General features: G+C 38.8%; 1 protein-coding gene across 1 annotated transcript in view; it reads right to left on the reverse strand.

Annotated features, from left to right (window-relative positions):
- FREM2 (FRAS1 related extracellular matrix 2) overlaps positions 1 to 27,998 on the reverse strand; it is a 210,593-nt gene that overhangs the window by 45,690 nt on the left and 136,905 nt on the right. The window contains exons 7-12 of the mRNA XM_075593184.1: positions 6,171 to 6,320; positions 4,874 to 5,083; positions 4,135 to 4,332; positions 2,889 to 3,053; positions 2,618 to 2,800; positions 1,101 to 1,231 (exon numbers count right to left, since the gene is read on the reverse strand). Of these exons, the coding sequence (XP_075449299.1) occupies positions 1,101 to 1,231; positions 2,618 to 2,800; positions 2,889 to 3,053; positions 4,135 to 4,332; positions 4,874 to 5,083; positions 6,171 to 6,320 (1,037 nt within the window). The remainder of the gene's footprint in view (positions 1 to 1,100; positions 1,232 to 2,617; positions 2,801 to 2,888; positions 3,054 to 4,134; positions 4,333 to 4,873; positions 5,084 to 6,170; positions 6,321 to 27,998) is intronic.

Consider the following 27,998-nt stretch of genomic DNA (forward strand, 5'->3'; position numbering starts at 1 on the left):
CATGGTATCCTGTGCACGCGTTTACCATTAATAGATGGAGAACAGGGACCATATTAATGACAGTAGCAGATTAGTCACTGTGATGAAGTCTGACATATGGTCAGAAAGTAGTTCAGCTGTGTAACATATAATCAGCACAAATTGTATGACAGGAAATGCGCCCGACTGAATTCCTAAATAAAAATAAATATTCGGTTGTGCCAGCCTTAGAAGTTTAAAATAATACTCCTACATAGAACTTGGCTGATCTCTCCCACTCTTATTTAATATGATTTATGCTTTCTATAAGGTACTTACTATCTTTATTGTTAGATTACAAACAATCAAACAAATACAGATATGGATCCTATGCTTGGATCGCATGCAGATAGTCTATAGAGCGTGACGAACAGCTAGATAGAGGAGTGCACATGAAGAACAAAAAGAGAACGAGATAGAGGGGTTTCATAACCCTATTAAAGGTGCAGCCCCACCTAGAACTTAAATGACTCAATGACAGTGACAACAGTAATGGAAAACTCAGGAAGCACAAGTCATCGGTGGTACACAAAAAAGGAAACACAAGAATAGTGCAATCCTGTATAAACACAGAGTAAGGGGTAGGAAGGTGGACTCCCCAAAAATGCACTCTAACAATTCTGATTAGAGTTCTATCTAGATAAAATAATATTGCAGAACTTAAGAAGAAACTTACTGTATGCTGTGTTGAAAGCTCTGTACACTATAATTTAATCTATGAACAGCTCTAATATGGGTTCGTTAAAAAGTTATCACAACCCATGACATGTCATACAAATACAGTAGTTTATTTATAAACTATCAGCTTTACGAAGGTGATTATATATTTTTATATTGAATAATATAAAATGTAAACTGGCATTACAAATTGAATCAATTATTCATTTGTGGATTCAAAAATCCAAATTTCGAATGAGTCGGTATTTCTTTTCTCTATAGGGATCAAATAGGAATTGTTTGATCCTGAGGGGAAAAAAAACACCTGTAATGATTAAATATTCATTCATAGTGATAGTAAAAATGTTATTTCAACAAACATGGAAGAATTGCTCCAAGTATTATTACATATATCAGCATAATACCTGAGTATCTGCTACCATGTTCTCATCGGGTTTTAGATGCACAGTAAAGGCTTCTCTCATCTCTCTTGCTCCATCATAAAGAACTTCAATCTCCACAATATGCTGTGTTTCCCCCTCTTTAAATTCAATTTCTGTAAACAATTTTAAACACTGTATTAATAAGCACTCTGTTGGACTCCCAATATTTCAGAAAAGGCTTGCTAAATAATACTAACATGAGCAAACATGACATAGTGCATCATACAGAATCCTAAGGTCTTCAGCAATATAATGATATACATTAGGACTCTAGGGGTCCGGGTCTCTATTTGCAGAGACATTACAGCTCAGGGTGTTAATTTATACTAAATCAAATTATGGGTATGTTAATCAATTTATTAAACATTTGCTACCTACACGTTTCACTCTAACAAAACTTGGCAATAGGATAGATTTCAACTACATGACTGCATTTTTTAAATACATTCTAACTATTTCCAGCAAGTGTTTTTTGTTTGACTTGGTAAAGCAAAAACTATTCTTAATTTGTTTTGTCAGCACAATGCTTCTTTTTCCTAGGCAATAATATATCTCTTAGGGTGGGAGTTTGTCGAAACACAATCGATGGACCTAAAGCAGTACCCATGAGATGATGTGTAAATATTGGGTTATCCTAAAGACAAATGCCTTGCTCAGTAAAGTGACATTAGGTCCACAGATTGTGTTTAGATGAGCTCCCACACTAAAGAATATTTGATCTCCTAGTGAAGTAAAGTCTTACATCCACAAAAATGTTGGATTTTGCTGCGTTTGCACTCTTTTTTTTAAAATCCTGTATCAATTTGAGTGTCTTTATACACATTACATCCATTTCTTTCTACATTAAATTATATTACCTTTTTAAAAGCCATATGATCACACTTGTTTATCATTTTTGATAATAAACATAAACTGTTTTAAAATATGTTGTCTATTAAAGTTGGAATTGATTTTTAAATGAAGATTTGATGGTCCAGACTTCCACAATAAGCTTCTGCCTTGGATTTACAGTGATCAGGTTTACTGATTTTTATAATGTCAATAAAGAATTAAAAAACAAACAAAAAAAACCCGATAATCATAAATTGCTGAGCTATTGGAAAAATGTAGGCAAATCAGATTCCATAAGAATTATATAAACTATTAATTAAAACAATACAAATAGAATATGATATATAAAAAAAAATGTAAGATAACATAATTAAGATATATTTAAAGTTTACACACAAGTAGATATAAAGTAAAATCATAAATATAGATTTTTGTAATGTTTATATAAATCAAGGTGACACTATAACTTAAAAAAGAGACACAATGACATTTTGAAATTGACCAAGGTAAATTTACTAATAAAAAAGCCTGATATTCTCATAGGATGAAGCTTTGTTATCATCTTTGCTTGTTTAGTTCATAGAAAATATGTTTTGTCACAGGTAAATACCAGCATGTTGCTGTGTGTAAGGTATTGATCAGATATTCATAAATGAAATGAAGTGTACCTTCTGACACAGGGTTATAGTCTTCTCCAGAGGTGGCAGATCCATCCTTTGTGTGCACACGCACAATAGAAACCTTTGATGTGTCTCCCAGACGAAGGACTGGAATTTTTACAACAACTATCTGTCCCGATTCCTTTGGCTCACTCACACTAAACTTGGTGTCTCCAAACTTAATTATTGCCTCTAAAACGAAAGAGGTTTTGTTTGAGGAATTAACATAGGCATCATACTTACATATAAGCTTCAATTAATAAGGTCAGGAGCATCTTACTGTCTGCATCATCTTTGATCTTGATCAAGGTTTCATTTAGTTCACCGATGGAGGCTCCAAACAGAGACTCGCTTCTTGGGGTGCCAAGAACTAGTCGCAGCTCTTCTTCTTCCTCATGGATAGAATCATCCATGAGCACAAGAATGCAGGGACGCTCTGCCTCACCTGTAAGCGTAACATGCAAAGCAATTGTACAGAGATTGAATAGAAATGCACACAGTTTGTAAGTATGCACTAAACAAAACATTTTGCCATATTAAAATGAAAATAGATTAATTATATTACTATAACAACATATATATTTACAGGTAGAACAAATAACAATATCCCACTTTTAAAGTTTCATGTTATATATGGAATTTACAGTTTTGCTACATTTGTGAGACAGTAGACAGGTATATTTCAGAACGAATTAAATGAAAGCATTAAATTGGTACAATTTGTTTGTATATTTCTTGAAAAAAAAGTTTTCATTAAAACTGGCACCATTATTACTGTATGTATGTTCCAGTGTTATATGTTTTACTACTATTATCCAATATAACACTTTTGGCATATTAAATATGAAAAAATCTGATTCTGTGTTTGTGCATTTGGGTTTTGTATTAATTGAGCTTGCAGTGGACCTCTTTATATTTCTGTACAGATTACACTATGTTATTGAGTGTGCAGTACATGCTTAACAGGCTCAGGAGGACTGCCTGAGTTCCCCTAAATACAGTATAAAATAATATTTATGGGTTCTACAACCATATAGAGGGAATATTCACTTAAATGAGCATTTTTCCCTACAGAAACCATTTCTTACTCCCCTGCCCCCCTATTTTTAACATGGTGGTAACCAAGGAGTCTCCTCAGCTGAAAAGTGTTAGTTTCAAGTCTGGTGGCCTCCTGGTTCCTGAGATACTGAATGGGGAAGGTGCCACAGATACTTCCCTGTTGTTCAAATTCCCTGTGTCACGCGGGCCAACAGGATGCTGCGATGGATGATGTTGCGGCTTCCTATTGGTCTGCGCTATGTGGGAGTTTTAAACCTCCATCTTGTTTCCCCTGCCGGGGAGGAACCCGCAACACTTTCCTGGTAAGTCTAAAATCATTCACACAGTCAATATTCAGTTTGGATTTGTTCTTGCACACTCAGAAGGTCTGTAGTGAAATCCTTCAAAACTATACTTGAGGAGAAAAAGTGAAAGACATGATCAAAACATCAACAACAACTTATTTACAAGACAAATTCATTACTAACCTGGAAGGAATGTGATGATTGAACTGTCAGTGTTTGGGCGTTCTTCGAAGTCCATCATTACTTGTGCAGACCCTTGCCGTGTATAGCAGCGCACGGTAGACTTGTAATTGATATCCCCACTTCTGTATACCATTGCTGTAATCTGTCCATCATTTTCATTGCCCGTGTACATTGGCTCTCTAAATTGTACCTTTGGCACTGAGAAAACAATAGAAAGGGAAGATTTGTACAGCTAAAAAAAAGACAATGTGCATTTATCCATAAATGTAATCCTGCATCACCTGGTAAAATATATAACAGCTGCCTTTAGTGGATGCAATGTATGCCTTTTGTATATATAAAAAAAAATCTAATTCAAGCCAAATATGGGCAATATCTCTCATTTAAAACACATACAGTACTAGAAATGTGCATTTAGTTTTTTTTTGGTGCCTTTCATATCTACTTGAATGTTTAGTGAAGGGTAATAGTATTTTAAAAGAACTTGTAAACCAAATTCACAATAAATAGTTTTCATCAAGGTAAATTGCTACAGTACTTTGTAAACCAGACTGCCACATAAAAACTATAAGTAAATATTTATTACAGAGTAATTTAATACTTTAGTAACCTGAATAATAACTACTATAGTACTTCCCTCAGTTTTTCTTTTAAAGCCCGAAGCATATCTATACTATGTGAAACCACTTGTAAGATGGCCAAGCAATGAAATCATGTTATAAATAGACAGAGTACTTACAGTCAGAGACAGAGTCATTGATAAAAACTGTAGCTTTGCTTGGCTCTCCGAGGACAGCATTCATTGGCATGCGCAGCACTAGCTCAAACTTCTCTATCCCCTCCAGCACTGGCTGTCCCAAATCATCCAGAATAATTACACGGAAAGTCTGCATGTTGACACCAGGTGCAAAATCAAGATTACGACTTATACCTACATAGTCAACTCCAGCTGAGAAGGGAAGGAAAGCATAGATGTTAGTTTTCAATAAGCACGTTTAAACATTTTTAACCATGGTATTTTAGCATTCATATACTACAGAACCAATTGCATTTTATCGGTTGACATAATTCCTATGAAAATGTATTTATGATAACTTTTTAGAGCATTTGATATTTTCAAATGTAACCCTTCAGAAGGTCTCTAAACTGGTTACACTATCTACTGTCAAAATAGAATTCCCTAGACCTAGATTCTGTTTTTTATTACAGTGAGGTGGGAGCTCCTCATCACCCTTCATCAAAAGCTTTAGTGAAGCAATCATTGAACAGGTGGACAATATTTTATCTTTCCCCATAAATGAACATAAAATATCAGTTACTCAATGCATAGTGGAGGAACTATTATATGTGCAGTCGAATGGGCCCACCACCTTTAGGGGCCCCATCCTCCACCCACTAGGATGCTGTTCTGGCACTAATTTTAGTGGCCGAAACAGCATCCTGACATTTCTTAAGGCTCCCTTCTCCCCCCAAAGCCTCATCTGTGGAGTGGTGGGGGCGGGATCCTACTCAGGTGGTCCTAACACGGAAGTTAAGCCCCAGCAGAAGTCGGGCCTAACTTCTAAAATCACCCCCTGGGTGGCCTGCCACCGTCCCTGCCACAGCACCTTCTCCACAGGTAAGAACCCAGGGAGGAGAGGGGGGCCTTTTTTTAAAACTTGCACTGGGGCCTAGATCCGCCACTGTCCCCACAGTTATGTTATTAATTCAAGTTCTGAATATATATACATATAGACATATAAATCAAATGTCAAATTAGTTTTAGCCTGTGGTACTTAAGTGGTCCAAATCCACTTTGCTTGGACCACAAAAGAGGCTCTGGGAGAAGCGTCCACTTCTTCCCATTCTGCTTCAAGGCTCAAAAAAGCATGAAGACGGGTACAGCCATTTGCCAATTTGCTATTAATATATGTTAGAGTTATCTGGATCTCTGTGAAAATTAAATAAGAGAAGATTAGCATAAAGAACAATGGAGTAATCCTGTAATAGGAGAAATAACAGGAAAGAGAATTAGTTGCCTGCATTAGTTTGCTCACCGATTGCTGATACAGGTTCGGTTTTCTGTGATCGGACTGTAACAGTGGCAGTTTTTGAAAGATCGGTACCAGTTCTCCAAACATGTACTTCAACGAAGCCTGCACTCTCATCCACCAAGTATTCCACATCTCCAAAGTAGAACGCAGGCTCTAAGAAAAATAACAACAAAACAGCTGTATTTAACTAATATTTTATTTAGATTTTATGCAACATATACTACATTTCTGAAAATCTCTTGACATCATATTGACAGTTCTGAGTGCACGAAATATTTAGTAATCTTATAACCCACATGAAAAAACATACCTTATCTCTAGCTGTAAAAGCTCTGATGCTTTCAGTGGGCATATGGCAGGTATTTTTCGTACAACAAATGCAAACGGGGTTTGAGGGAGGAGGAAACAAATGACACTACCAATGCCATGTGTCTGAATTCAGCAGTCGGGAGGCTCTTAGACAGTTGGGTTACTTTTTGAAGTTTTAATAGCATAAGAGGATTAACTGGTGTCGTACTCAGGGAATGATCATTCAGCAAATAGATAATTAGAGGAACAATAAACATTTATACATAGCTCAGCATTTTCAATGTTTATCTTATATTTTTGCCAAGACTCACTAGTCTCCCATAAGAAGTGGTAAGTGTAATATATTTACATGGCCGTTGACAATGGATTCCGCTCCGGTAACCCTTAAAAGAGCTTGGTGAACCCCTCAATATTTTCTCACACCTGCATTATTCAAACTACTGCTCTATTTCTGAACAGCAAGGACAGAATCATATACCAGTAATAATAATCATAATATTAAGAACTTTGACAAGGTAAAAATAGAGAAATATCAAGGTGCAGTGAATAATAATACGTATAGGCACTCCTTTTGAATTAAAATATTTTTATTGATCAATAAAAAAGTCTTAATTAAAAAGGAGTGGATATACACATTATTATTGAGTGTGTATAAATAAAAAAAAAAAAAAAAATATATATATATACATATATATATATATATATACATACATATATATATATAGAATAACTAAGTGCACAATTAAAATACTATAATCAGACAATGTACTATTAAATGCTGCCAATGTGTTAATACTATACACAATAGTAATGGAAATATAGAAAGGAGAGAAATAAATACAGGCGCAAATAGTGATAAGTGAAAACTGTTGCAAAGTATCACGGAAGAATTAATAGCATATGGACGAAACCAATGAAGATGAATCTGAAATAATAAAAAAGAAGCAAAATATGGTGAAGTATGCTTGTATTCTTCAGAATGCGCAAAAGACAAAAGGCTACTTACAAAGTAGCAGATAAACAGGCATGTAGGATATCAAGATCCTCTCCTCACTGCTGATCTGTATGGCGGCTAGTTGGTTCTGGCTCCACGTAGAACGCAGAGACTCCGTAGAGGCTCAGATGTGTCTGCAGCTGCCTCCAGTGTTGTCCTGGCTATCCCTCCAGTCTCGCGGCATTGCGAGTATGATGTCAGCGCGTTGTTGTAACCATTGATGGGAGGAATCGGCATACACTGTCCAGCTAATACTAAACCAATATTGCCAGATAGAGCTAAGAACTCAGAGAGTCAGGGAGACCTTAAGGAAATGCTATTCCAGCCTCCACCCTACACGTATTGTCTTGAAAAAGACTTCATCAGGGGTTTTCATTATCTCAGATTCATCTTCATTGGTTTCGTCCATATGCTATTAATTCTTCCCTGATACTTTGCAACAGTTTTCACTTATCACTATTTGCGCCTGTGTTTTTTCTCTCATATATATATATATATATATATATATATATATATATACACACACACACACACACACACACACACACACACACACACACACACACACACACACACACACACACACACACACACACACACACTATATACCGTTTGTAGAGGGAGAGAGGGTTTGGCCTGGTATTAAAGGGGTTGCACCCCATATGGCCACCCCCTGACCTCACCAGGGAGACAAGGGGTAAACTGGACTGCGGTCCAGGAATGTGGTTTACCCCCTGTTCTATCATGAAAATGTATGTTCCCCTATTCCCATGTTTTATTGTTATATCAGTGTCTGCACCACACACACACTGGGATCCATCCGGGAGGGCAAGGGTTAATAGTTGTATAGTGATTATAGCCCTTTGTTTAATTTTCCCGCCTTTTCAGGCACCATTTTGCAGGGTCCCATAGGCCGCCATTGGAGCTCAATTCATTTCAATGGCGGATCTAGCTGTTTTGGACCTGTTTCCCTCAAAGACCAGCAGGTGGCGTCCGAGAGGAGGAGCGGCAGTTTCCCATTGTAAGTCAATGGGCTTATTGACTTCAATGGAGATTCCTTGACGGCGCTTTCCAGGAACGAGTTGGCAGCCGTCCAAACCGCAAAACCGCAAATTGGATACTTTATCTAATAAAGAGCTGTGATCACGGATTAGTCAAGTTCAACGTTAAGTGGCGTGGGAATCTTCGGTTCTAGGGCACCCAGAAATAAAATTATTTTTGCCCCTAGTTCCTAGACCTCCCCCCACTCGACCACCACCGGGTCCCCGAATCCAGGACCCCCAGAAAGGGTCGTGCTGATAGAGCGGGTCGCGCCATAGGTTCCAATGGCGGTGGTAGAAGCAGCCCAAGAAAACGACTAAGTCAGAAATGCTACAAACCATAAGCCCATATCTCCGGTTCTGGAGGGTTCCGAGGGCCAGGGTTTGGGGTACCTGTAGTCACTGCTCTGGCATGGCTGCAGAACCATCCTTGACCCTCTCAGACCAACCCGACAGAGTATGGACAACCTTAAAGGTTCGGGAGTTTTTCCCATAGACCTCAATGGCGGCCGGTTCCCATTGATGGGCTATGGCGGAGAAACCCCATAGGCTTCAACAGCAGCGATGCCCCGTTGAAAGTCTATGGCGGCAGATTCCCATAGCCGCCAACGGCGGCGGTTTGCCATTGAAAGTCTATGGCGGCGAAGCCCGTTGTTTTCAATGGGGATTTAGTGAAAAACCGTGATTTAATTTACAGCTGAGAATTTTGTATTAAAATAGGAAACGGTTTAAGTAGTATTTGTGTATCTCTGGTTCCGAAGGTCATAGCGGGCTGAAACTTGAACCATATGGTGTCCCAGTTCCTGCATGTTCCGTTCTGGGTAGTTTGGACCCGCTGGACCCAACGGAACCGGATATTTTAATATGTTTGTATTTAATACTGTAATCCAAGGCAGGGATAAAAACCAGAGGAAATTCCTTTGCATAAAGGGAAGCAGATGGTCAGAGAGGCGACCCAATGTCTAGAACTTAAGTACTGTTCAAAGGATTTTGCCACCTTCACTGTTTTCCTGAAGGCAGAGACGCCTCAAACTAGAGTGGTCTGTGAGTGTCATGTTTTACACCTGTGAACAAGGGGTATCCTGCCAGATATTCCTTTTGGCAGACTGGCCGGCGTCCCTGATGTAAATGTGGGGCTACAGATATGAGACCCTCAGGGTCCTAATGCGCATGGGCTAACTAGCTGGGGGGCATGGGTTAAAATGTGTTCCCACGTTAAAGATTGGATACAGGTAATTGCTATCCAATAGCCTGTACTCAATGTTAAGAATAGGGTTACAAAGATATATAAACTGTGGTCAACCCTATATCCATTGTCTTCAAATACCATCTTGATTGTTACCTGATTGCTGGAGAATTGCTATCTGATACTTCTCATCCCCCACCCCCAAGTAAGTGTTACTTCTTGCCTGTTACTGTACTATATTGCTGTGTTCACCTATTTAAGGAATAAATATACTTTATTATATCTAAGCCTCGTTCAGTTCAACCCAGTTATTTGGTGTTTATTATATCTTGTCATAAGTTACTGTGACACCGTTGGGTCCGGAAATAATTGGACACTGACACAATTTTCATAATTTGGGCTCTATACGCCACCACAATGGATTTGAAATGAAACAACTGAGATGCAATAGAAATGCAGACTTTCAGCTTTAATTCAAGGGGTTGAACAAAAATATTGTATGAAACGTTTAGGAATTGCAACCATTTTCATACACAGTCCCCTTATTTCAGGGGCTCAAATGTAATTGGACAAATTAACACAATCATAAATAAAACTTTCATTTTTAATTCTTTGTCGAGAATCCTTTGCAGGCAATGACTGCTTGAAGTCTGGAATGCATGGACATCACCAAACGCTGGGTTTCCTCCTTTGTGATGCTTTGTCAGGCCTTTACTGCAGCTGTCTTCAGTTGTTATTTGTTCGTGGGTCTTTCTGCCTTAAGTTTTATCTTCAGCAAGTGAAATGCATGCTCAATCAAATTGAGATCAGATGATTGACTTGGCCATTGCAGAATATTCCAATTCTTTGCCTTAAAAAACTCCTGGGTTGCTTTCGCAGTATGTTTTGGGTCATTGTCCATCTGTAAAGTGAAGCACCTTCCAATCAACTTCGCTGAATTTGGCTGAATCTGAGCAGACAATATATCGCTATACACTTCAGAATTCATCCGGCTGCTTCTGTCTTCTGTCACATCATCAATAAACACTAGTGACCCAGTGCCATTGTAAGCCATGCATGCCCATGCCATCACTCTGCCTCCACCATGTTTTACAGATGATGTGGTATGCTTCGGATCATGTGCCGTTCCATGCCTTCTCCATACTTTTTTCTTCCCATCATTCTGGTACAGGTTGATCTTAGTTTCATCTGTCCAAAGAATGCTGTTCCAGAATTGGGCTGGCTTTTTTAGATATTGTTTGGCAAAGTCTAATCTGGCCATTCTATTCTTGAGGCTTATGAATGGTTTGCACATTGTGGTGAACCCTCTGTATTTGCTCTTGTGAAGTCTTCTCTTTATGGTAGACTTGGATAATGATATGCCTACCTCCTGGAGAGTGTTCTTCATTTGGCTGGATGTTGTGAAGGAGTTTTTCTTTACCATGGAAAGGATCCTACGATCATCCACCACTGTTGTCTTCCGTGGACGCCCAGGCCTTTTTGTGTTCCAGAGCTCACCAGTGCATTCTTTTTTTCTCAGAATGTACCAAACAGTTGATTTGGCCACTCCTAATGTTCCTGCTATCTCTCTGATGGATTTTCTTTTTTTTGCAGCCTAAAAATGCCCTGTTTCACTTACATTGAGAGCTCATTTGACTGCATATTGTGGGTTCACAGCAACAGCTTCCAAATGCGAATGCCACACCTGGAATCAACTCCAGACCTTTTACCTGCTTAATTGATGATGAAATAATGAAGGAATAGCCCACACCTGTCCATGAAACAGCTTTTGAGTCAATTGTCCAATTACTTTGGGTCCCTTGAAAAAGAGGGAGCTACATATTAAAGAGATGTAATTCCTAAACCCTTTCTCCAATTTGGATGTGAATACCCTCAAATTAAAGCTGCACTTTAAGCTCATATTCATTATTTAACTGTAACTTGAATTTATTTTAGTACACAGCTGAAATAACATAACTTGTATCAGTGTCCAATTATTTCCGGACCTAACTGTATATATATGTATAAACTTTATCATGTACATAGGTTTATATTGGTGAGTCAGGTAGAGATAAATTTCAGAGAACATGAAGGTTTTCTAGCTAAGTATCTCACCCTCATTCTTGCTTTATCACCTGTGGCTGTTCTTGTTTTGTTATCTCAATATCCTTAGAGAAACGCGTTGGTCAGGTAACTTTCTTACATTAATCACTTCTTACTGAAGTCAGGAGGAATATCAGAATGAAAGAAATTTTAACTACTTAACAATATTAGAGGCTTGGTAAAAAAAAAATCAACATGCTTTGTGATGTTTCACATTATTTGGGCAGTATTTCCACATTGGTAAAAATGTTTCCTCAGTCATTCTATTTCCTGACCTCTGCATTAATTCAAGTTCAGTGAACATGTCTTTGGTAATGAATCAATTGATGTGTCTCCAAGCCATGTCTTCATGCAAGCTAATCCTCTGTTGATTAACCGGAAAGATGACAAGACATTCTTATTTCCTTAATATTTTGCCTCCTATTATTTAACTTGGCTGCCAACCCTGCATAGTAAAGAGGGTGCAGACATTAAGACCTCGTGTAAACAAAGCACCAATTCAACTTAGCTGATCCAGAATACATTTTTGTGAAAAGGGTCTTTAAAATTCAATTTATTTTTCATCTCGTAAATCATTGTGAAATGCCTGTTTAGTTTTCTTTTTGAAGTAAAATAATTTTTGGGAATGCCTACAAACACCCAACATTTAAATTGTTCTAAAAAAAACTTTTCAACTAAATTAACCTAAACAAAGATGTTCAATGATGAAAGGCCCATTAAAATTGATGGAGATCTAAGACTAATATAACGGTTTTCACTTGATTGCAATTTCAAACAGCAAAACATGTGAAATCTTAGGCTGCGGCCATGGTGATCGTGATGGGGCGCTGGACGATCACATAGATGTGACTCTATGAGGCTGTCTATAGAGCGCGCGAACGCGCACGGGAGCAGAGGTGCTTGCAATTCAGGAGGAAACAGAAAAATCTGATTTCACGTGCGTGGCTGGGTGGCAGCAGGGTCACGAGTGGTTCGCCCCAATGAGTGGTTCAACCCGTGACATCATGGCTGCGCCCCCCCAACGCCTCTCCATCTCCTCTGCATGCAGGGCACAGATCTCTCCTGCTGCAGTTGGTGGGGAAGCCGAGTGAATGCTTGTGCCCTCTCCAGCGTTCACCATGGCCGCAGCCTTACATGGTTTAAAAAAATAAATAAATTCTGTACTATGAAATAATAGTGATTTTTAAAAATTTTAATTTATTTTTTATGCAATACTTAATGCCATTTTTAATGAGTTTTAAAGCATCCTCTCATTTCTATAGCAAGTTTTGCCCATCTCTCAAGCAGTGCAAGATCTTTGCAACACTTTCCAGTTTGTGATCATTTGTTGCCAATGTTGCTAGCAGATTGAGCTGTAAACTGTAACAATAGATAATATTACCTTAGTACTATAAAGATACATTGTAGCTGATGAGTTACACTGACTAAAGGATTGATTGAAATTGAAAAATACATTATGTTAATTATGTTAGGCACACAATCAGGTTTATATTATATACAAGTATTTTTGGTTTATAGAGTATATCATAAGTCAAGATTTGTATCTTAGAATTGAACCTCAGTAGCCATCAGTTCCGATGAGAATATTTTATATGTATATACTGTCGACTTTGACTAAGAGTCCAATCAACTCACAGTGTTATGAATAATTATAGCCAGATTGAAAATGAGGTATAAATAGCCCAGGAACTGATTACCGGTAGTACCCCTGAGGAAGAGACACATTTTTACGTCTTGAAATGCATAGGGTTAATGTTGAGCACTCGAGAGGATCCCATAGACGTGAACAGCTGAGAGTGACATTATCAGAGAAAGCCGGGCAGTGAAGAGTCTGAGGAGTTGGAACTGCACAGCTGATCTGGGACGCCGACAGCCGCATCGAGCTACCAGTCAGAGAAAGAACACCCTAAGGCCAGGTCCCCACTGGCTACTGCAGCACCCGCTGTGGCAGACGCTGCAGGGACAAGAGCCCACCCCTCAATGGGGCCGGGCCCGCTGCGAGGGGGGGGCAACGCGCACCGGGTTTTACAGGAATACCTGAAAATGGAGATGGCCATGGGTGACGGATCGCTAGGCCACGCCCCCCGGTGGTTCAGCCAATGAGGGTGAACCTGCCGGGTGACATCATGGCCGCGCTCCTGGCACGCCCCCCGTATTTCCCCTGCAGCTCCCTGCAGACCGGGGAATTCAGCTGCGCGCATGCAGCGGAGGCAGTGGGGCCGCAGCCTAAGAGTTTGACCTACAAGGCACATGTTGGAAGCAGGACTCCAATTTTTATAATGGCGGATAAAAGAACATCGAGCTGATGTTTATAGTATAGCATATGTTCACCATTTTATATGTCGATTGCAGATACGATCTGTTTTATTTGATTCATATGGAGTATTAAATATTTTGAACTTTTCCGACAAAGTCTAACACTGATCAGTAGTTGTGACCACATAAAGGTTATCAAAGGTAATTCACCATTGGGCAAATGCCCGGTCTTTCTTGTTCCCCATATGCATGAGGATTGTGCCGGTTGGTACTGCTGCAGCAATCTAAGGAAATTTGCAGGAACAGAGCTGAACCGGAGGAACAAACATCTGAATGGGGTTGGCTATGATTAAGGTCGTTTCCATCAAGGTGTGTCCACCCAGACACCATAGAAGTCTTTTCATCTCACACAATCAGGATTATTACAGATTTATAACAGGAGCATCAAACGATTACCAGCTTAGGTAAGAATGTATAATTATTCATTGTCACATGCTTTCCATATAAAAATAATAATTAAAAAAAAAGGCGGAAAGTAGTATTGCTGCCATCAATCAAGCTAAGTTGGACTGCATCCTTAATTGCTACCAGAGGGGTCTACTACGAATTGCTGACCCTTTTGGCAGCAAAAGGGTTATCCAAGGCTTAGTTTCATTTTGCCTTTTCATTGGTCAAAGTTTTCACAAAGAAAAAAATGATGCTATGGGGTGGGGTTAGAGGCAGAGTTTGGAGGTTGTTGGTGGCGCACATATGCAAAGAATATGTTTTAAAAAGTTGCATGAAAGGGGTGACCTGGGGGTTCCAGATATCTTGAAATACTATAAAACTGCCCAGCTCAGGCAAGTGGTAGTCTGGAATGCCGACCCAAACCAATACTGCTGGTTAGCAATTGAATCTCAATATTCAATGGCATACCCTCTGCCACTGTCTCTCTGGGTTCCCGAGAAAAAAGAACCGGGTATAAAAACATTTGGATTAGGGCAATGAAATGCACATGGAATATCTGGACAAAAACAAAAGAGAAACTCAAGCTCTCATTGTCCATATCCCAACTTACCCTTCTCTTTGATAACCCCAATTTACCCCCAGGATGCAATACAAAACTTTTTGACCATTTTAAGAATACAAATATCAAAATGATCGCAGACATCCTACACAGGGGGAAGCTATTAAGTTTCCAAGATCTTTTGGTCAAATGTAATGCCCCAGTTCTGCAGCTGTTCAAAAACATGCAAATTAGGCACTTCCTATACAAAGTTTCCAAAAAACTTGAATTTCCAGAGTTGTCGAACTTTGAGTCGCTTTGTAGAGATGAGATTTATAAGAAAGATCTGATCACTAAAATATACCTAGGATTTGAAGCAGCAGCAAGCACTCATGACCATAGTTATATGGATAAGTGGGTTTGGAAATCTACAGAGGACTGGGAGGGCATTTGGGAATATGCTGCTAAAACCTCCATACAGTATGCACAATGATCAAAGATAATATCTACAAGATTCTGTATGAATGGTATCTCACCCCAAGTAGGTTGAAGCAAATTTATCCTGAAATATCTGATCTGTGTTGGAGGGGTTGTGGTGTAAAAGGTGACATGGCCCACATCTGGTGGAACTGCCCAGATATCCAAAAATATTAATCAATTAGATAGACAATCAATTGATCAATTAGATAGACAAAGGTTTCACACAGTTGGTTATTAAAGATGTGTTCTACAAGATTGCTTATGCTATATGTTAGCACAATGCCAAACCCTTATTTCTATTTCATAGCTGATTTCCTGTAACCCATTTAGCAGCTCTGCATGGGAAGTTTAGAAGCCACATTTAGCACAGAGAGGCACTGAGCTTTAATGGGCATAAATAGAGCTCCATCCAATGAATGTGGCAGATGTTTAATCTAGTAAGCTGTCTAAGTGAATAAAGTCCAAAAAATAATGACCTTCCTTTAAAAGTAAAGAAATAAAAGCTTTTTGAGTATGTAAAGTAGATTTGTTAGAAAATAGGGAAAGGAAGGGCCGGCTTAATGGAGATCCAATTAGTAGATGAGACTGAGAGCACTTTTGATTGATTATGATAAAGAGCCTAAATCTTTTCTTTGTTCACTCATATCCTGTTCTTATTTTTCCAAAAAGCAACTGATCTCTTAACATGTACAACATGTAATCATAAATAAACCCCCAAAAAATCACTAACAGGCTTAAAGGCCATGGTTTATTATGGGGACAATGAAACGGAAGCACGTTTTTTGTTACAGGGGATTTAACTTTAACAATAGTCAAGTCCCATGGAAATCCGCTGTTAGGCACAGCTTTCCTCAATTTATATAATTTACATCAGTGTTTTCCCACAAAACTTTATATATGGTCAGAATGCTGGCTTAGGATGACTTCTGCTCGTTTGATATCTGCGTTCTCTCAAATAACTATAAGAAGCTATGTAAACCTATTTCAGTGTTCCTGAACATGTGAGATTTGTTTTGAGAACCCAGTATTTATATTTAAAAAAAATGCCTTTTGTTTTTAAAGAATAGTTTCATCATTGATGAATCCAGTACAACGTCTGTACTAATAAACACAGGCCATAGATTTCTGCTTAGTTCTCTAGCTGTCAATTTGCAAGATAAATTACAGCCAGTAATAGATGGCATTTCAACAGCTTGTGGGATGGACGTAGAATGTGATGAATTACATATCAGTGCTTTCAGCTGCATTTTATTCTGTAGTCTGAAACACGCATTGATCCCATTTACAGAATGTGTATGCACATGCTTGAGTTATTGCAATGCCAGTAAAGACAATGTAATGCTGACTGCACTGCCTAGTATATAGATTAGTGGTTTCCAAACTTTTTTGGTTAAGGAAACCTATGTGAAATTCTGAGGAACCCCCAACCCTTTCTGCGTCTGAGAACAGATGTATTGTAAATTCCTCTCTATTTGGTACAATTTTGAAAATGACCTGAACATTTGCATGGAACCCTTTAGAGATGGCGGCAGTCATTTCAGACAATTAAACCATTCCACAAAAACATGCTTACTGTGCATAGTGAAAAGCTGGCTCCAAAGTCATCTTAATGAAGACATAAAAGGGCAATGGACAAGATCATGACTATTGATGATTTGACTTAGGGTCCTTTTTCTAGCATCAGAGTTTATGGTGTGTTTCTTAGATGTTGGTTCTTTCATGAATTGCGTATCCTGCATATATCCTTAAATACTTTAAATAAAATAATACTAAAGAAAGAAAAGTGGTGGTAAGGTCATTGGTTTCTGAATAAAAAGAACAGATCTATATATATTCTAACTATACACAAATAAAAGCAAAGTGTATACTTAATGGCCAGATCCCACTCTGCGGTCTACCTTATAAACACATTTGGAATATAATATGTCTGATTAAAACAAAAAAGGGTACTGCATCCCATTTTGCTTTTGAACTATCTATCAAACTCCCAGTTGGTCAGCATGAGCACAAGTTAATTATAAGGGATATTGTCGCAGCACATATCTGTATATTTGCTCCTATTTGTACGATCTGTGTCTTGGATGAGCTAAGATTTTCCCTTCAGCTCTTCACCGTAATTAACACTGAACTTTATTAAAGATGGGTCAAAAACATGGAAGGAAACTGCCGGCCGCATTCAGTACTCAGTGGTGGGTAATCCGCTATATACTGTGTTGTGAGGTACTCTAAGAAATGTGTGTGCAAACTGGGGGGCACGAGATTCTCTGCGGGGGTGCGGGGTTTACAGAGGCCGCGCTCGCTCCCCAAAAGCATTTTAATTAAATGCCGTGGGAGCGACGAAGGCCTCTGTAAACTTCACCTTACCTTGGCTCAGACGGCTTCTGGAGACGTGTTGCCATGGCAATGTGACGTCGTGACATCAGAACGCCAAAGCCAAGGTAAGGAGCGGGGCCGCGAGGAGGAGGGGGGAGCCGGCAGGGGGACACAGGGGTAAAAGATTGCGCACCCCTGCTCTAAGACCATGTAGATTTTACAACAGTAAGCAAAGACGCAGTGATGCACATCCAACATAGCAAATTATTTTGTTCAGTTATATGTTTTCTGCTCACAGATATGGGTAACTTATTTCGAACTTTTGGCCAAAACATGTTAAGCCGGCCACCATGTCAAGGTAGATCTTTTCAGCAGGTACCTACGCTACAATTTTTTTTTTACTGTGTTCTTTGAATTTCTTCCACTACACGGAGAAAAGACTAAACAAAACAATAATATACGTAGTCAAAAGCATGGGATGTGTGACATTTATACAGTGTCTAAAAAGTTACATACCGGTCACGCATCCCATGCTATCCCAATATGAAAGAAAGCCAAGACTCAAAGCCAAGGTTTCCCGATAGGTAGGAAAATGGATGGACTTGGTAGGCCATGTAGTTCTTGTCTCCTGTAAATTTCTGTGTTCCTATATTTCTATTAGATACATTCGTGTACATTTTTTAAAATATAGCATATCATGTAGTAATGATAAAGCATTCAATATACTTTTCAAATATGTGTGTTCTGTGATGAGCACACAGTAAATATATTTAATGTATACAACAGTTTAGTGAATAAGGCCCAAAGACATTTTATATAAATACCATGTTAAAAAAAATGATTCAGCATTGCCATTATTTCTCAAGAACTATGGGAAATTAAATGTGTCCTGTGCTTAAACAGCCATTACTGAGGTCAGCTCAGTAGGCTGTAGGACTGGGTCCCTTTAACCCAATTAAATGCCTCAAGATATTGCCAAACTAAGCATGCATGATATTACTGATGCTGTCAGGATATCTTGGCACATAAAATGTCCACATTCCATAGAAATTAAAACAATACAGAAGCAGCACTCCAGTTGCTATGACAAGTGGCCTGGAACAAACGGTGGATTACTAGTAAAGGGTTATGGGAGATTAACATACTGTAAACTACTCAACTCCCCCCGCCTGTTCTATGTATGGAGCAGGTGATGAAATGTACATGTTACTTGACATTTCAGCAGGGTCATCAAGAAAAAATATATTTAAAATAATTCCTTGTAATGGAACGTTTTCACTTTTGTATTTTTAGTCAACTAAGAGATTTGCTTTCCTGATTTGTAAATGTATTAGCGTTCCCTCTGCCAAACCTCTGAAAGCACTGTCAATATTGTTGAACTGAAGGTCATTACTGGAGTCAGACTATAGTTTCTTTCTGAGGACCCATTTTGTACCAATGCCAACTTAGTTTTGTTTGATGTGGTTTAAATTAGCTTCTAAAGTCCTGTGCAGTAATCTTAGCACCTTTCATCTTCTCTTCTATGTTAGCATAACTTTTGCAATCAGAAAGTAAATTAATCTAGCTATTAATGTTGCCAGTTAATGCAATTAAATATCTCCATATTACATCTTCCTAAAACAAAACATGGCTAATGTTCTGTGCAGTTGCTTTTCACATTCTAGTATTTAGACATTGTTTTCTATTTTATCTACAGACAACAAAGCTTCTTACCAGTGGCGTAGCTAGACATGTGCGGGCCCCCGGGGGAAAAATGTTTCAGGGCCCCCTCATGTCTCTGCCGCCCTCTCTCTCTGTGCTTCTCTCTCTGCCCCTCTATCTCTCTCTCTCTCTGCCCCTCTCTCTTTCTCGGCCCCTCTCTCTCTGCCCCTACCCTCTTTGCCCCTGTCTCCCTGCCCCTACTCTCTTTGCCCCCTCTCTCTCTGCCCCTGCCTCTCTCTCTCTGCCCATGCCTCTCTCTCTGCCCCTACCTCTCTCTCTGCCCGTGTCTCTCTCTGTCTCTCTGCCCCTGCCACTCGTCCCCTGCCTCTCTCTCTCTGCCTCTCTCTCTCTCTGAGGTCTCTCTTTCTCTTTGGTCTCTCTCTCTCTCTTTGGTCTCTCTCTCTCTACTCTGCTCTCTAATGTATTTCTCTCTTGTACTTCATTTTCTCTTTGTGTCTCTTCTTTTCTGCCTTCTTCCCTTTCATGTCTGTGTTTACCCCTGCGATGTAACCCTTCCCCTCCCTCTTACCTTTCCCAGCCTGTCGCTCAGGCTGCAGTTTCCACCCCACGCTGCACAACTTGAGGCCCCGCCCCCTGACCTTGGCCCCGCCCACCTACGGAGGTACTGCAGAGGAAGGAATTTCCACTCTGTCCTCCCTAGTTCATCTTGGCCCCGCCCCTGATCCAGGCCCCGCCCACCTACAGAGGAAGGGATTTCCCTCTGTTCTTCCTGTCCGCTGCAGTGAATTCATGTGTGGGCAGGGGGCCGGGCCGCCGACAGGGGGGGAAAGTGGGCCCCCCAAGAGCACAGGCCCGGGCTTTGCCCAGGCTTCCCGGGCTATAGCTACATCCTTGCTTCTTACATATGTGGCTAATAATACAAAACAATAGTAATAAAAAATAAGAATTCAGCTTCTTGCATGTTTATCTAAGGAAAACATTAGTTTTAATATTTATAATATATTTGAATCACAACAAAAAGTGTGACCAGTTTAAGCTTAAAACCTGTGTGTGTATTATTTTCTAGGTAGAATCCCCAGTTACTTCTTTACATATCTGAGGTTACATTTTCATTAATATTAAACTACCGATAAAAGATCAGCTTCATGAGCTATAAATGGGCCTCAAGGAGGAAAACTAGTTGCTTTGATTTAATATAAAGTCACATTTTTATGTAGGCTCTTTGCAGATAAAAGAATATCGAAACAGCAATTTCATACTGGGTGAAATTCCTTAACACTTTTGTGTAAATATTTTTAATGGATGAACTTAAGCAAACACAGTTACAAATATGACCAAAATGAATATCAGAACATTTTAAGGAATTCCTTACTGAAGTATTTAAGCAATATACAAATATTAGGTACACATTAGAGGTGGGTGAATGTGATAGATTTGATCCAGTGTTTTTTTTTCAAATTACTGAAAAAATGTAAAATCCTTGAATATTTTAATATTGTTAATTAAATTATTCAATATTCTCTTAATTCACATTGTGTGTGTGCTCATTTGCATGTCCTTACCCAGAATCCCTGGCGGCAGTGGAAGAATTATATGCTAAGAGAGAGTGGGCAAAGGCAGGTGTGTGGACCTGTCCGAGACATGTGAATGTGTTTACAAGTAATATTTTATTTGCTGTACACTGTTTGGTGGAGGGTTTTTGTCACTTTTTTTTACCCACCATAACTTTTTGGGTGTCTGTTTGTAACCACACTCAGCTTCACATTGCAAAAACCAGTAAACCATTCTCACACTGATGAGACCCCAAAGGTTGAAACAGCTGTCTGTGTAGGATTATTAGCAATGCACCCAGACGGTACTGAAAAAGCTGGGTAATGCGGCAGGCATAAACTGTTGGTGATCTCTGTTAAAATGGATAAGAAGCAAAACGTGACGCCATGTGTGCGCACTTGTATGTCATTATCCAGAATCCCTGGCTGCAGTGGAAGCATGGTATATTAAGAGATAATGGGGAAAGGCAAATGTGTGGACCTGCATGTGCCATATCAATGTGCTCATAAGTGGAATTTTTATTTTCTGTATAGTGGAAAGTTTTTGTCACTTTTCTACTTATAACTTTCTTTGTGTCTTCCTTTATTTATATTTTTTTGAGTATTATCAAAAAAAAGTATTCTTTTTTTGGGCAACATTTCTAATATTTGACAATTACCACTTTTTTCATTTTTAAATAACTTTCAACTATCATCAATTTACTACAGTTGTTTTTTTGGCAATTTTTCAAATATTCTAATATAAAAAGCCCTAGTGGGGTTTTCAAATCTGAGCAAATTTGCGAATATTTGAAACCATGAAACACCTCCATATTCACGGCACATAAATTAGAGTATATAATATGCCTGTCTCTAGTAAAAGAGCACCTAAATAATACATCTGAAATGGTAATACAGAGACATTTTGAAGAAGCGCATTATTTTGTGCAGGGCCGTTTTAAGACCTTCGTAGGCCCTAGGCATTTTTATTTCTAGAGGCCTGTGTGTCCGATATTTGTACTAATTTTTATGCTAATTTAATCGTTTGCTTGTTTCTTTCGATACTAACGATATTTGGCATTGATTCTTTTGTTTCGATATTAAAAGGTATCGATACTTTTGAAGGCATTTTAAATAAAAATTTGCTGTTTTCTCTTATTTTGTGATTTTTTTTGTTTAGGTATTTTTTCAAGTGAAATATTGTTGGCCCTAAAAGGTTCATAGACCCTAGGCACTGTGCCTAGTTGGCCTAATGTATAAAGCAGCCCTGATTTTGGGACTAGCAAATGAAAAATATAAGGAAATTGCTGTCTAGGATGTCTGGCAATGACCAAAATGCTGCTGACATCAGAACAATTCACCGCTAGACATTTCGCTGTGATGTCCACTGCGCATGCTCCCGCTCCAACAAGCCAGATCTGAGAAGTGCATGTTTAAGTAAGCAGGAGCTTCTGAGAACGGGTGGACGGCGCAGCAGACCTGGCTTGTTGGGTTGGGCTCACGGCGAAATGTCCAGTGGCAAGCTACCCTGTGTCAATGTGTACCAGCAGCGGAGCGCTGGCTGCATTTTGGTCATGGCCAACCGTCCGATTCCGTGGAAATTGTACTACCACTTAGTTGATCTCAAATCAAATATGAGGAAGTGTGACCATTAGAAATACCAACAGCACTTAATCATTGTTACTGAATGATTTAAAACCATTGACTATCTATCCTCCACCTCCTCCTCTTCCTCCTCTTCCACCCCTTCCTCTAATCTGCAAAACCTACAATCCAGATGAACTAACCATAACCTTTCTGGTTGCACATGAATGTTTCTTTGGATGTGTCCTTTACTTCAATGTATCATTGCATGGGAATGCCAATGAATCATTGGTAACTGACGTCTCACTTCATTTTCAAGTTACCCATGAACAGTTTTGCTTGACTGTCACAGACAGAAATAGGACTCAATCCACACAAGACACAAACTGAAGGTATCTGCAGGTGGTTAACCCCAGAGAAGGGTGACAGTAAAAACATACACATGTGAAAGAGGGAGTTAAAAGACACATATTTGTTAACTTGCTAGAAAGTCACAATGCTAATAATACTTTTCCTATATAGTGGTGACAATGCATGCAGTGCTCTACATAGAAGATTCCAAGCACAGTGTTCTCCTGTCCCAAAAAAGCTTACAATCTAATGTTGGTGCCTGAGGCACAAGGAGATAAAGGCACTTGAAGAGCTGACATAGGGATTGCAACGGCGGGCACCCACATCAAACAAACTAAGGTATTCCTGTTGGGTCATTCTTAATATCTGCACTACCAAATTATCTAGTGACTCAGCAGCAGTTAAACCTTGTGCTTTCTTCTTATTAAAGTACTGCCCCGGGTATCACAGAAACGGAGACACTTTAGTTATTATAGCTGAGAAAGCAGTTATGCTATTGCCATGTGAAGTATAGAAACCCAAGTCCTCTGTACTTGCTGGAGTTGTTTGATCCAGTGGACAGAAAAGAAGATATGCAACACACACACATGCCTGTTCTAGGCACATTTTGGATATTTGCAGCTGGTGAAAATGTGAAGAGAGTAAAACATTTTGCTCAAAACGGCCAAACACAAATATTTTACTTAGAGGGCGCGACTTTGACCCTAATGTTTATGAAGATGAATGCAATTTTTTTTTATAATGCCCATTTCACACATATTTAAAACACATCAAAAAAGTAACCAGTATACATTTTTGGCCTTGAAAATCATCAAACAGAATTCAAATAAACCTTTCATGGTTTTGCAAAATTCTTGAAACATTCAAAGGCATCTTTAGCTTTAAACTGCATGATTATTAGCCTTTCCTTTGGTCTGATTATGCTTCATAAAGAAAGCACTGATGGTTATTTTGGTAACCAACGCAGATTGTGGAGATGTGTAAATGTTTGCATATGTAGTTTGTGACATTTTATATAAAGTTTAGCTCAAATTGCTAAAAAAAATGAAAAATATGCAAAATGACTATTTTCTCCCCCAAAATGTAGCAAAAAATAATCAGAATTTCAATTGAATTGCAGTACATAAATGAGTCATGTGACTTTGCACATTGGCCATGTGACCGTCTCATTTTATTTTTGGGTTGAACCTTGTTGCTTTTTTGCTTTAAAAAAATGACACATTTAGCTTGGTTGCCTGGTGGTATCTGGAAAAATACTTTATACAGTAAGCCAAACTTTAAGCCCATATTTACTAAGCATTTTCTTGCCATAAGATAACCTCCAGCTCTGGAAGAAACCTTACAGTCCATTAACTTGAACGGATGGAAAGAATGTGTCTATCAACACCAAAAGGTGCCTTATGCAGGTAGATTCCAACATGTGTCCATCTCTGGCTCTAACTCTAACCTCCTGGATATCACCTGTGGCGTCCCGCAAGGCTCTGTTCTGGGGACCCTACTCTTCTCAGTGTTCCTCAATGATCTTCCCACAGCTTGTCAGGAAGCCTCAATACACATGTATGCAGATGACACAATCCTATATGCACACAGCCATAGCCTCTCAGACCTTCAACACATACTTCAGTATGACTTTTTCAGACTCGAAAATTGGATTTCCCAAAACAAAATGTTTTTAAACACTGACAAGACTGTAACAATGGTATTTGGGACCAAGGCTAAATTTTTAAATCTTCCAGCGACTGAGCTCCAGATTAGAACCAACACTAACACCACCCTAACTCCTGTTACTAGTTTTAAATACCTGGGCATATGGTTTGACTCCCACTTAACATTCGGGATGCACATTGATACCCTGACAACCAAGACCTATGCCAAACTAGGGGTACTTTACAGGAACAAATCCTCCCTAAGTCTCCTGGTCAGAAAACGTATCGCACAGCAGATGCTAATGCCAATTATTGACTATGGAGACATAGTATATGGCTCGGCACCTCAAACCCACCTTAGCAAACTTGACACCCTCTACAATTCAATTTGTTGTTTTGTTCTCCAATGCCACTATAACACACATCTCTGCGAAATGCTCAAAGAACTAGATTGGTCATCACTCGAGTCTAGGCGTAAAGTTCACCTTTCCTGTCTTGCCTTCAAATTCTTTATGGGCAAGCTACCCAGCTACCTGAACAAGCTCCTCACCCCTACCAAATGCAACACCTATCACCTGAGATCAGACTCCAAAAGACTGTTCATGGTCCCAAGGCTCAACAAAGTATTCTGCCGCTCCTCCTTCTCTTACCTTGCACCCCAAAACTGGAACAACCTACCAGAGACTCTTACATCCACCACCAGTTTAAGTTCTTTCAAATCTAATTCTGTCACATTTTAATCTGGTCTGTAACTGTTTCATACGCCCATAATATATATTATCTTTAACTGTGCATGCAATGCCTTGTATATAATGTATACCTGCTCCTTTATGTAACTGTATTTGTAAACATGTATTTGTCATCATAACTCTGTGCCCAGGACATACTTGAAAACGAGAGGTAACTCTCAATGTATTTTACTTCCTGGTAAAATATTTTATAAATAAATAAATAAATTATGTGAGAAGACTCTCGGAAATATGGTCCTTTATTCTGATCCCAACTATTGTTTCAAGAGTAACAGAAAAGTATATTCATGAAAGGGAAATCTTGCACAACAGCAGCACTATGGACATTACTATGTAACATGTTCCCCGTGCTTTTAATATGCATTTATAATGCAGATGGAAATACTGTAGAATGAATATTCTTAGTGTGTCCTCTATTGAACTGTATGATGTTAACATTAGTAACAGGGGTATGATCTGGAACAAATCTATTTATTGTTGCTCCTGCTGCTAACAGTATGAAGTTTCAACACTTCCAATATAGCAGGAGAAATTTGCTTCAACCCTGCAGTGCACTTTCTGACAACAGTCAGCAGGACAGAAATAAGAAACTTACAGAGTTCTGCGTTATGTGCTCTATTGCAATTTCTTCACACTGAAGAATAGACTAAAGAATTCTGCTCTGCAACTAAAATCTTCTGCACTGTACAAGCCTGAAACTGTATCTAAAAAGTCATCCTGTGTTAAAATTCAGTCACTTGAGATCACCAAAGGTTTAGGCTATCACAACGGAGCCAATAAGTGGCTGTAAGGTAAACCATGCAAATATTAGGTTTTTAAACGAGTTTACTTGGTGGTACTATCTTTCATCGTAGAGCTCTTTATGTATGAAGCTTGTTGATATAGTAGTTGCTTAACAAGTAATTTCTTAGAAACTGCTGGTGGTACAAACCTACAGAACATATTTTACTTGTTGCACTATTCATTTTTAATGTATAAAGATATTTACATTGTTTTGGACTGATCAATGAAATAAAGAATACTGCATAGAAAATGTGATTGCGGAAAAAGACACAAACTGTTTTAAATGTAATCTAATGTTTTCTTAAGGTGTAAAATAACCTACAACCTTTGGAGTGTGTGGGATGGGGTAAAGATGATCTATTTAATCACCAAAGGGCTTATGTTAGTAGCCTTCATTAAAAAAAAGAACGTTCGGAAGTTTAATCCGCCAGTTTTTTTTAGCATTGCTATCATGGTATTCAGAAAGCCTCGATTACCAGTGATAGCAAAATTCCCAAAACGGGTGAGTAGCCAGCGACGTGATGATCGCCTCTCTCAAAAGACCAAATCTGGTGATTTGTTTTAGCTGCAGAGAGAGCTGCACAGAAAGAGCCGCCTCTACCTGCGCAAATCTTGCCCGAAATTAATGTTTTTTAATAAAAAATGTAATACTAGTGTAGATAAGCTGTGGGTCAGGGGGTCTCCAGAGCAGAAACGCGTTGATTTCAGGTCCGGGGACGCCCTGGTTCCCAAGATACAGGCCCCGTTATTCGGTGTCGGTATCTCCTATGCATTTAAATGCATAGGAGATACCGGCACTCCACTATACCCACCCTCTTCCCATTGCTTGGTATAGTGGTATATCATACCCATATAATAATGGGCATGATAATCCACTATAGCACTTAATGGTTAAGCTAATAAAAAGAATTAAGGCCAAAAATACATAATAATCAAATAAATACATAAGCACCTAATCACACCAACAATAAAATAATTAAAAAGCCTAATAGTACACATGAACAAAAAATATCTAACCAAAACAGCAAAACAAACAAAATTATTTTATTTAAAAAAAAATAAGATTTAAATTAAATAAACACCTATCCAACCAATTAAAAAAAATAAAATCACTAGTCAACAAATCTATAAAAGAAATAAAACAAGTAGCCAACAAATCAATTAATTAATTTAAATCAGCAGCCAACAAAACAAAGAATTAATTTAAACCAGCAGCCAACAAAACAAATAATACATTTAAAACTCTAACCAATCCAAAAATGTATTAATAACAAGCCATCCAAATTCAAAACCATTGTATCCAAACAATAAACAGAAATCGAAAAAATAACAGTCAATAGAAAACAAGCATTTGCCAAAAAATGCATTGGCTGTCACTGTATTTATCTGTACACAAAAGGGACACAGATTAATACAGTATTATAATACACTGGCGACAAACTTTATTCGAGCTTGGCTAGTCCCACGAATTCGGGTATTGTATTGTATTGTATGTCTTTATTTATATAGCGCCATTAGTGTACATAGCGCTTCACAGTAGTAATACAGTAGTAATACATGTGGTAATCAAATAAATAACAGATAATATAAATAACAGATCATGGGAATAAGTGCTTTAGACATAAAAGTAACATTTCGGAAGAGGAGTCCCTGCCCCGAGGAGCTTACAGTCTAATTGGTAGGTAGGGAGAACGTACAGAGACAGTAGGAGGGAGTCCTGGTAAGTGCCAAGCATTATGTATCGTGTTTAGAATATCCACAGTGCTATTCATATGCTTCTTTAAGCAAGTGTGTCTTAAGGTGGGTCTTAAAGGTGGATAGAGAGGGTGCTAGTCGGGTACTGAGGGGAAGGGCATTCCAGAGGTGTGGGGCAGTCAGTGAA

This window comes from Ascaphus truei, chromosome 3, assembly GCF_040206685.1.
Source record: "Ascaphus truei isolate aAscTru1 chromosome 3, aAscTru1.hap1, whole genome shotgun sequence".
NCBI lineage: Eukaryota > Metazoa > Chordata > Amphibia > Anura > Ascaphidae > Ascaphus > Ascaphus truei.